This window comes from Erpetoichthys calabaricus, chromosome 11, assembly GCF_900747795.2.
Source record: "Erpetoichthys calabaricus chromosome 11, fErpCal1.3, whole genome shotgun sequence".
Classification (NCBI taxonomy): domain Eukaryota; kingdom Metazoa; phylum Chordata; class Cladistia; order Polypteriformes; family Polypteridae; genus Erpetoichthys; species Erpetoichthys calabaricus.
In genome coordinates this window covers 122,624,515-122,636,485 of record NC_041404.2, presented here as the reverse complement: position 1 = coordinate 122,636,485, position 11,971 = coordinate 122,624,515, and the positions used below count along the sequence as shown (strand labels likewise).

At 37.5% G+C, this 11,971-nt stretch overlaps 1 protein-coding gene across 1 annotated transcript in view; it reads left to right on the top strand.

The window, feature by feature from the left end:
- vps35l (VPS35 endosomal protein sorting factor like) overlaps nucleotides 1-11,680 on the top strand; it is a 100,130-nt gene extending 88,450 nt beyond the window's left edge. Inside the window, exons 29-31 of the mRNA XM_028813771.2 lie at nucleotides 1,917-2,035; nucleotides 4,054-4,200; nucleotides 11,257-11,680. Coding sequence (XP_028669604.2) covers nucleotides 1,917-2,035; nucleotides 4,054-4,200; nucleotides 11,257-11,355 — 365 coding nt within the window. The 3' untranslated portion in view covers nucleotides 11,356-11,680. The remainder of the gene's footprint in view (nucleotides 1-1,916; nucleotides 2,036-4,053; nucleotides 4,201-11,256) is intronic.
- The last annotated feature ends 291 nt before the right edge of the window (nucleotides 11,681-11,971 follow it).

The following is an 11,971-nucleotide window of genomic DNA, read 5'->3' as shown; positions in this document are numbered from 1 at the left end:
TTCATGTTGTTGATGTTGCAGCAGGAATTGAGACACATCAGAACAGGCAACATTTTTCCAATCTCCTATTGTCCAATTTTGGTGAGCCCATATCAATTTTAGCCTCAGTTGCCTGTTTTTTGCTGACAGGAGTGACGTCTCATGTGGTCTTCTGGTGCTGTAGGCCATCTGCTTAAAGTTTCAATGTGTTATCCGTTCAGAGCTGCTCTTCTTCATACTTCGGTTGTAATGAGTTTCTGTTGACTTTCTAACAGCTCAGACCCATCTGGCCATTCTCCTCTGACCTCTGGCATCAAAAAGGCATTTTCACCCAGAGAACTGATGCTCACTATATATTTTACCTTTTTTGGACCATTCTCTCTATACCCTAGAGAAAATTGTACATGAAAATCCCAGTTGTTCAGCAGTTTCTGAAATATTCAGACCAGCCAGCCTGGCACCAACAAGTATGCCACATTCAAAGTCACTTAAATCACCTTTCTTCCCCATTCTGATACTTGGTTTAACCTTCAGCAGGTCATCCGAATAATGTCTACATGCCTAAATGCAGTGAGTTACTGCCGTGTGATTGGCTAATTAGATATTTGTGTTAACAAGCAGTTGTACAGGTGTACCTAATAAAGTGGCCTGTGAATGTATATCATATGTATATAAACTACGTAACAACAGCAACACACTGAACCCGTTTAAGAAAATCTCAGTTATGTGTCACAATCTCTTAACCCTTTAAACTTAGCCTAATTTTTGGCTATCTATACTACTTTGATTTAACTGGCTATAACTTTATCATCCTTCACTCAATATTCATATGCTACCCATCAAAATAAAGGTCAGATAGTTCTCTTTCAACATTTTTACAGCTACAGAATTAGTTGCAATATTCAATAATTCAATAAATGCACTTTGAATGTTATTCTTTTTTCCATAGGTGTTAGAAAAAGCTTCCAAACACTATACAATTATCAGTGAATGTATCAGGAACCCCCAGAAAAAAATAGTTCTGAAATATCTACAAGTAATGTTTAATTTTACTCTTTTCAAGTAGTTCAAACAACAGGATTGTTTGTCTCTGCTTTTACTATTTTTAAAAGAATATCCATAACATAAATACCCGTTATCGAAAACTCATGGCCTACATACTATTTTGAAAGGCAGATCTTACTCTGTCAGAATGTAAATATATTTGGTAAACAAATTATACTGTGTATTCCAATTAGAGCACCAATAGTTACCAGATTCAAAAACATTCAAATGAAAAAGAAAGTGGTAAGTGGTGTAATTTGAAAGCTGGAACACATCTCTCATTTACTAGATAATAGTCTGTCCGTTAAATTACACACAGTTAAATCAGGGTATTCAAGATGGCTGGAAGGGGGCATGTCTTGCTGTTTTGCAGTTATTTGGCCATCTTTGAGGGAAGAAAGAAAAACATTACAAGGTGATATTGTGGAATGTAGTACTGAATTTTAATGACACTCAAATTTAATCATAGCAGTTTGTAAACGAATGATTATATTTAGTGTAAAATTTTACATTATTCAGTGGTCCCGCTTGTGGGTCTAAAACAGTGGGGCTGAGTTTAAAGGGTTAATGTTAACTCAGTTTTAAAAAATTGAGAAACTTGTAAAATGTAACCAAAGCATTACATTTTTGAACTACAGCTATCTGTTTGGAAACTAACAGAAAAATATATTCTTGTGTTCTGACAGAAATAGCTGATGGTCAGTTCTCTTTTCCACTGCATGTATAAATAATTATTGGAGGTACTGAGTGTTTTATGCATTTCTGACATCTAAAGCGATGACTTGAATCTAAATATATGATGTCTGTTAATTTTTTCATTTTGTTCCCTGCTTTAGTATTGCTTCAATTTGCTTTGCAGATAACTAATTTTACTTTTTTTTTGTTTTAATCAGTTGAATCCAATGAAACACTTTATGGAGGAGATCCTAAATTTGTTGCCGAAATCAACAAGTTATGTGATACTCTTATTGACCAGATCCTAGACCACCTAAAGAATTTGGGAAAAGATGAGGTACTAAAATAGACATGTTCAAGGTTTTATTTGTCAAATGCAGTTGAATTTTTATTTTTGCTAAACAACAAATAATTTACAAAATAATTACGTTAAAAAAGAAAGTTGTATAATTAGATCAAATCATACAATGTATCCAATATTTTAATACTCTCCTTTTGATATACTGTATATTATTCTCATTAGATCCATTTGTGGTGGAGTGTGTATGGGGTCCATGGTGAGGTTGGTGGATCCCTGGGGGTTTTGGGGTACAGGATATTTTTAAAAATAGTGCAGCTCAGACCGTGTGTGTTGGTGAAAGGTCAGCCATTTGAACGCTTAATAGGGGAATAATCTGCATGTGCATGAGACCAATCGACTTAGCCATCCCTCATTTTTGCCCAGTGGATCGTAGAGAAGGTACTTTCATTCACAAGGATATAAATGGCCTGAGTTTGTGAGATGGAAAAGAACAAAAAAGAAAGAAAGACGAGGAAGAAAAGCAAATGACAGAAGAAGAAGAGAGAGAGAGAGAGAGAGATAGAATGCAGATTCAGGTGGATGAGCCAGTGCCAAGGAGAATAGGCAAGGTGTTAGGAATGCCCCATGGTAGAGCAAGGGGAATGGCGCTTCTGGGGCAGGTTACTCACCTTCAGCATTAGGAGCAGGAACGACCAGGTGCTCCAAAGAGGCCTATGGATGCTGAAGGATGATTCTAGAACAACGGAGCCAGGCTCAGTGGGTTCAAAGGGACACCAACAGAAGATGGTTGGGACAAGAGCCACATGGTTGACTGTATTCACCTGCATCTCAGCCATGTTGAGGCTCCAACCCTTGCCTGATGTGAACGGTGAATAGACTGGGAGCTCTAGGAGCAAAGAGAAAGGAAGCCGATTCTGTGATTTTTATCCTTGGTTTTAACTGATTTGGATTTTAAGTTACTCACTATTACACTGTTTTTATGGATCATTTATTAAAGACTCTTTGCACCACTCTTTGTTTTTGGACACTGTGATTGTTTGAATAAAAGCAATATGCACAGAGTTTCAGCAGTAACTGTTGTTGTGCCCACATTCACCCTAGTCCATCCTCGGTTATGACTATTGATGTCCTGGGAAATGGAAGAGGTCCATGGCTACAGGAACCTGGTGTATCACACTAGATTTCCCTCTTCTGTCCAAGACAGTGATGAACACCTTTGTATGAAATCTGTAGTTTCTTGACAACCTTTTGCACAGATTAACCTTCATTTTGCAAAAAAGACAATAGACTCATGTGTTTTAGAGAAAGCTGTTTTGTTTTCGCCATTGTTGAACCCAGAATTGACCTTTAGGAATGCCAGTACCTTGCAACCTCATGAAAGACAATTTGCATGCTTTATTGAGCAAAATAGCTGAAACCTGTTATTTTAGCACAACTACACAATTACAAATGTTTCTCTAATAGCCAATTACCATTTGAACATAATTGATTAAGAATGAGCTAAAAGAGTGTACCATTAGAGCACTGAAATGGGTTCTGTTTCTTATCTGTTATGCTCTTTTCTGTGTGTTATTCTTGCATTATAATTCTGATGTGATTTAGTTTTCAGTGGTTAACATGTTACTACCGGGGCAATCCTAGTAGCTACACAGCTAATATGTCATGATATTCTGCTTATGTAAAAACATTTAAATGTACAGGCAGAAGTTACGCTATTAAATGAGCTAGTAAGGCCACATATCACCAGAAAGAAGAATTGCATTTAAAAAACGACAAAGAAAAACAGCTTGATGGGTATACCATGATAAACATTTTTGAAATTATGAAGGGGATAAACAAAGTTTATGTCAGTCGTTGCTTAACATCAATTTTATCCATTAATGACTTGGGTCAGAAATAGCTAAAAGTAACTAACTATGTGTATTCATAAATGTGGCAGCAGCTGTGACTCTACCCAGAATGTCACTGTTCCACTGTGTACCACCTGTTTTTGTTTGACATTGAACTGTATATAAGAGACAATATGGTACTGATGTGAATATTTTTTGATTCAGGCTTTTCAAAGACAAAGTTCCATTGCCATTATGCTTTTGAACACTATCTTGACTCATGGAGATCTGCGGAACAACCGTCTAAATCAAATGGTCGTCAATCTGTGGAATTTAGCCCAGAAGTATGGCTATGCAGATACACGGGCAATGGTAAGACTTCCGTTGTTCTCTCCCCATGCAATGTGTGTCCTTTAATACAAAATTGGTGGACCCCTTAATCTCCAAAAGCATTTAGAGACTGTACTTTGCAATAAGAAATTCCCTTTTCTCAAATGTCATTTGCCTTCGAACTTGTATTTTGATAACTCTTTTGAATCCTCAGTGGATTAATGGACTGCAAATCGACAGCTTTTGTTTATTCTGCTCAGTATTTTCTAACTTGATTTCTGCCTGAATTATTATGGTACTTGATTGATGTTGATTTAGTAAGCACTTTTGACTATAACAAAATTTCTCGCTGGTTTTTAAAGCACTTCACAGAAAAACTCACATTTGTCATTTAAATGTTCTACATTGACAGCAAATTTGGGTCCTCTTGTCTGCCTATTTAATTGCCAAGAAATCCAACAAAGGTTTTGATTACACTTACTGTCAGTTTCAGAAATGCATGAATGTGATGCTATTTAGTGTCAATAGTAAAAGGTTTCTATTCCGCCAGTTGTCATACTTGAATAGCTCATTGCTTGTCACTAGAAAACAAACCTTTACAGTACTAAAGCTGAATTTGTGAATCTACCTAGGAGGGATGTAGGTGGGAATTTCACTTCAAAGTAAGTCTATATAAGTGTATAAGTGATTTCTTTCTAGGTTTAGTGCTGGATATGTGTATATGTTCAATTTATACTTGTGGTTCCAAAAGATCTCCTAAAAACATGTATTAAAATTTATTAAAAGAAGTGGCATGAAAGCACAGCAGGAAATTATACTGCTCCACAGTGATTGAGCCCAGTTCAATCCTCACCTCTTATGTTTTTATGTGGAGGTTTTGTTCTGTTCCTGTCCTTCACTTGGGTTTCCTCTGTGGGCACCAGTCTTCTCTTAATAGTCAAGTGATTTTAAATTGTCCCTGTTTAGCTGTGTATGTGAGAGTGCTCTGCATTAAACTACTGTTGTAACAATGTTTGGAGTCTGCCTTCCTGTGTGACGTACATTTTGAAGAAAATAAAAATTTGATTCCTAACAGTAAAATTCCAGCACTCTCAACTCCGCTAGCCAGTCAGCCTTTCTCAGCTTAGTCTAATGAGATTCAATCAGAATTTGGGAAGTTTTTGTTTCTACTGTCATCAAGTGGAAGTTGTTTTATCCCCTATTCTTTTGCCCACTGTGAAGCTGTGTCCTATTGTTTATTTGCTCACAAGGCCAAAAGTAGAAGTGGTACCAAAGCTCCTAAGAAACAGAATTAAATTGTAATGGGCTTTATAGCATACATATTCTCTTTATGTAGTCACAAACTGGCCAAAGAATAATGCAATAAATAATATCACACGAACATCCTCACCAGCGTCTTTAGCAGGAGTTAGCTATGGAAAATAATTGACATTTAGTTTTATGTTAAATTTTGAAAAATGTGATCAGTCTATTCAGGAACAGATTACCAATAAGGTCTTGTAGCCTGTCATCACGACCTAGTCAGTGGTGTGGACTGTGACTTAGAAAGTATGGCAGGATATTGGAGTGGCAGGAATACAGAGATGGAATCAGCATACAGCGAGGAAGCAAATAATGGAACAACCTTGGGTTAATAAGAATCAGAAGATTACTTAGAACTAATCAGTTAAAAGTAATTTTCATACTAATTGCACTGTCAGGTCCATAAAGTGAAACTACTGAACATGAACATCTGTTGAAATGTTCACCTCAGTTAAATTAAACTTGGATGGAGCATAACTCTTTAAAATTAAATTGCAACAAAACTGGCACTAACGTACAACTTAAGAAAATTAGCTCCTTTTCAGTCACTCTTGATGGTGATCTCATTAGACCTCCTTCTAATGCAAGCAATTTTGGTGTCATTTTTGATTCCTCCCTTTCTTACTCCACCCACATAAACCACATTAAGAAACCTTCTTACTTCTACCTCTGTAACATATCCTATGTTCAGTCATTCCTCTCTTCTTCTAATGCTGAGAAATTTGTCCATGCTTTCATCACATCACACATTGATTACTGTAACTCCTTACTGCTTCTAATCTTATATCACATCTCCAGTTAAATCAAATCTCTGCTGCAAGATTCCTTACATGAACCAGCAACAGCAAGGACATCACATCCTTCCTGCTTCACCTTCATTGGCTTCCTGTGTCTTACAGGATTTTATATAAAATTTAATTAGCAACCTACAAAGCTTTAAAGGGCCTTACATAAAACTACATCAGTGACCTTCTCCATCAATATGCTCCTGTTCACCCACTAAGGTCCTCTGATTCTGGCAATGTTGTTGTGCCCCATGCTAACCTGCACTTTATGGGGTCACCTGTATAGTGCCCAAACTTTGGAATGACCTCCCAAAATTGATTAGATCAGCTCACTCAATTCATTCTTTTAAAAAACAAATGAAAGCTCATCTGTTCAGGAAGGCTTTTACCTTAACCTAACACTCCAGATGTGTTTGTTATATCATAAATTTGTGATTTGTTTAGTATTGAATTTAGTATTATACTCTGGTTTATTCTTTCTTCTTTTGTGTATCCTGTCTTTGTTTATCATTCTATGCAGAAACTATTTGTATAATTTTGTTTTAAGTGCCTTGAGCATGGGAAATGCACTATATAAATAAAACGTATTATTATTTATTATTGTGTTACTATTTCTCAGTGACATTCATTCCCTTCCGCAAACAACATGCACACTGTTCTTATACACCCTGTGCCAACAAAGGCCCTTTGTGAGCTCATAAAAAAGTTTTTAGCATTTGTGGCTGAACTTGTTCTACTTCCTCCCTCTCGGATAGGTGAATGGAAATTCAGAACAAGTGCTCATGCCTATAGTCTTTTCTTGTGCGTGCTCCCACTTCCAACATTGTCAATTCTTGTTCCATAAAACTGGTTTAACACTGAGCAGAACAAGTTCATCGAAACTCTCCAACAAATCTTTAAAGCTATCTTTATTATCAGCATGGATTGATCCTTGGGAAGCAGGACTGTGTCTGGTTCAAGTTGTAGTTGGTCAAGAATATCTTGAGGGAGGCCTGAGAGGCTTGTGCTAGGTGGGATCATGTAACAAACATCCTTGAAGTTCACAGCATATATTTTACATAGTCGGAGGCAAGTGTGAAGGTTTTGGTTTATCATAAGCTTGCTGAATTTCCTGTGCTTTTCTTTGTTTTGTGTCGTTCTTCCTGAAAATGAATAGCCTAGAATGTGTTTCTTACCTTTTTAGGCTAGAAATGTCAGCTGATTTTGAGCATGTTGCTCTCTGCAAATTATGGAAAATCAGTTATTGGGGCTTGCAGTTCATTTATTGTTTGTTCATTTTAGGCCTGCCTAGTCTCTTTGGTTTATGGAGTTTCATGGAAACTGTTGCCATGGTTTCTAAGGCTTTCTGCCGGCAGTGTCAGCTCTCCATTATGAGATTGTGATATAAAACAGGCCTTTTTTTTAATCAAATCTGGTCTTGTGCTAAATCCATCAAATTTTTAGTAATGATGCTGATAATGAATATGAAGTGTTATGGATACAATAGAGAGAGTTCTTTATAAAGCAGTATTTTCAGGCATGTCAAAGCATGAGCTAATGGTTAGTGGTGGTTTGGTAAGCACCAGGTTTCCTCCATTTCATAATGTAGCATCTTTGTGTGTAGGATTTATGTGGCCAAGTTAAATTAGATATTGTACCAATGTGATATATTCCATCTAAATCTTCACCGCTTTCCTCCTATAACTACTTTACCAAACTGATGCAAAACTGTGTTTGCTGATAGTTGATCAAAGTAGTTTTAGTGCAGCTCCTTCTTTTTTGTTTTTTTTTGTAACAGCTGTACTTTGTGCAACAGAGGAAGGTGGGCCTCAGTTGTAGATGACACATATTTAGCCTTACATTGTTTTGCAACAGTTACCTGGAAGCAAATTGTCCTAGCAGTGACTAAAGTGTATTTGAATTATACAGGCTGAAATATGCAGGGCTTTTTAGGGTACAATATTTGACTTAATAGCAAGGTGGTAAAGAGCTTCACACATCTTATAATTAGTCGTAGAGACTAGATTATTTTCTCATTGAATTCCTCAATTTTGTGGTTGTGGTAGTCCTCAAAGCAGCCTGTCATGTATTCATGGGTTTTATACCAAACCAAAATGAAACAAATTTTTTTGCTGTTATGAAGACTGAGCCTGGGACACTACTCAGACGTGTGCTGCTGCCGCTAACACCTGATCATCTTCACAGTCATTCTAAGTAACACCTCACTGCAGCCCACAGAATGGAGTGGCACTAGATGTTGTTGACCTGTAATCCCAGTTTCAGGTTTTGTAACAACTGACAGTGTGTTCACGTGATAGGGTTAAATCATCTTGTCTCGTCCGTTGCTTGAGTGTCTTCTCAAGTTATCTTGCGCACCACGGCTCCGAAAAAGTTAGTGTAAGAGATGGGAAAGCCCAAAAAAGGCCATTCCTTGGATTGATATTTTTTATATTTTACTTACCCCATGTAGTTTGTATTGATGGCTGAGAAAAAAAAATAATCTTATGTTCTCATGCAAAAAAATAGTTTGATATAATTCAAGGCAATACTGTACATTTGGCAAGCGATGTGAAAAACATCCACGGGGTGGGGATCACGCATTACTTGTGTTGTATAATCTGCATGTCAGTTATCCAGTTTTATGTTTTTGCTATAAGACACTTCTGGAAACTTCAGCACACATCCTAAATGGGAAAACAGCAACACATGGGATTCACATTTTCAACTGAAGATCAGGGTCTCAGCCAAGGACATACTGGAGCCAGATTAAATAATACATTAATCTCAGGGCCTTCATTCAGGCCTGTGACACAAGCTGTTGGTTTTGCTTAAGTTGCACCCTGGGCATTAGATTACTGGATGACCTCACACTGTTTCACTTGTCTTTTTATTTCAGATGTCTTATACAGTAGAACCTCTGGTCACGAATGTTTCTGAACACGTACAAATCAGGTTACAATCAAAAAGTTTGGCAAAATTTTGCATCTGTTCACGACCACACACTCTGGTGGCGAACAAAAACACTGGCGGCTAGTTTCCCTTCCGGTTCGTATGCGCCAATGATTTCCCATTCTCCGTTTCCCATTTTCTTTTGTTTGCGTATACAGGGCCTAACAAAGCAGCTGATGTTGCGTAAGAAGTTACAATGTTAACCAAGCGAAGGCCTCAAGTGCTGGAAGAGGTGGAAAAACTGTTGCTAGTGTGGCTGAACGAGAAGCAACTTGCAGGGCATAGCGTAAGCGAGGCGATCATATGCGAGAAAGCCAGGATTCATGGCGATTTGCTGAAAAAAAAATCCTTCTTCAAGTGGTGAAGGTGAAGAATTTAAAGCCAGTAGAGGATGGTTTGAAAAGTTTCGCAAGAGAAGTGGCTTTTAATTTTTTTCCTTGTGCTTAAAACTCATAAAAAAAAAGTGTTTGCAGCGAGCGGTTCGTAAGGATTTAGCGCAAACTCTTACAATGTTAGTTTTCTCTGTTGTTCAAGGTTTTCTCAGTGTTATTCAATGTTTTTACATTTAGTTTACTATTACACTATGCATTCTATGGTATAATTAACTATTTTTGTGCTTAAAAAACTACAGTATATATATGTATACATACAGTTCGTACAGTCTGGAACGGATTAATTGTATTTACATACAGTCTTATGGGGAAATTATGTTCGGGTCGCGTCCAGAGTTTTGGAACGAATTACAGTTGTGACCAGAGGTACCACTGTAGTTGATTTGGTGAGACTTGTGTACTTGTCTGTGTAGATAGATAGATAGATAGATAGATAGATAGATAGATAGATAGATAGATAGATAGATAGATAGATAGATAGATAGATAGATAGATAGATAGATACTTTATTAATCCCAAGGGGAAATTCACATACTCCAGCAGCACCTTACTGATACAAAAAACAATATTAAATTAAAAGATTGATAATAATGCAGGTAAAAACAGACAATAACTTTGTATTATGTTAATGTTTACACCCCCGGGTGGAATTGAAGAGTCACATAGTTTGGGGGAGGAACGATCTTCTCAGTCTGTCAGTGGAGCAGGACATTGACAGCAGTCTGTCGCTGAAGCTGCTCTTCTGTCTGGAGATGACACTGTTTAGTGGATGCAGTGGATTTTCCATAATTGATAGGAGCCTGCTGAGCGCCTGTCGCTCTGCCACAGATGTCAAACTGTCCAGCTCCATGCCAACAATAGAGCCTGCCTTCCTCACCAGTTTGTCCAGGCGTGAGGCGTCTTTCTTCTTAATGCTGCCTCCCCAGCACACCGCCTCGTAGAAGAGGGCGCTCGCCACAACCGTCTGATAGAACATCTGCAGCATCTTATTGCAGATGTTGAAGGACGTCAGCCTTCTAAGGAAGTATAACCGGCGCTGTCCTTTCTTACACAGAACATCAGTATTGGCAGTCCAGTCTAATTTATCATCCAGCTGCATTCCCAGGTATTTATAGGTATGCACCATCTGCACACAGTAGTAGTTCTACCAACTCTTTTGGATAACGCCCCATCAACTTTTTTTGACTTTCCTATCTTTATTTTTATTGACTTTTTTTCTTTCCACCTAGGCCTCTCAAATGCATTTTTCCAGTTCACACATTTTACCCACAAAGCCTATTTGCACTGTTTGCCTGGAGTCCACTTGACAGTGAAGGGTGGTAGTAAAAATCTTCATTGTTTCATAAAATTACCTCTGCACTGGTTTTGTTTCTCTGCCAGCTTACTGGTTTCAGAGCATTTCAAGAAGTAGTTCAATGACTTCTGAACTTGTGCTATGCATTAAAAAGTCCTTTCCTTCTTAATAGGAGTGCATAGAACATCATCAATAAGCCAAACAGAAACCCTTTAGGTCACCAGATTTCCATTACTGAAATGTGCCTGGGGCAGTGAACATAAGTAGAAATATTCTGATCAAATGTGAAGGAGTGGATGACATATTTGAAAGAAGGAGAGACAATAAGTCTCATTAAATACTCAGATGCATTTACTAAGCACTCTTGTAACAATTTTGTTTTTCGTTTTTTTTGCAGGTCAAAATACTGGAATTTATCAAATTACAAGGCCAGAAGACAGACATGCGCCACTTTTCTGAACTGGCTCTACGGCTGCCTTTACAGTCTAGAACGTGAAGCTAACGACACTCTTAGTCCTAGCGGATCAAGTTCATGTTTGCAAGAAGATGCAGACAGTATCTCATGAAGGATCGCCACCTTCAGATGTGCACAGTCAGTGAATACGGTTGATTATGGAAGGTCCAGTACTCATTTCTGTCCTCAGCTGATCAGGTTTGTTATAGCAAGTGGATTTGTGCTCATCATGTAATTTGAATATCCCACCTTGGCTTTGTGACATTATTACTAACTACTCTCTTCTGGAGGATCAGCACAGAATTACCTTATGGTTGAAAAATTCAGTATTGAATTCACTTAATGAAAGAGATGTGTTTCATTTAAATTACAAGTGGTCTGTTTATTTTCATATAAACTAACTTTCCAGAAGTTCTTGTACTAAAATATGCTATAAGTAAATGTATTTTAGAATGTTATGTGGAATTCACACATGCATACTAAATCACAAATACTTTGAAAATTACAGTTATACAAGAACCAATGGGTCTGTCATGAGTTAATAATGAAATGTGTTAACCATTTCTAGAGGGCCATTTCCTAAGATTAAGGGCAGTTCATCCTGCCATGTAATGCTCTCACACAAGCACATTGTCGGACACACCAAGAATCAAATCAA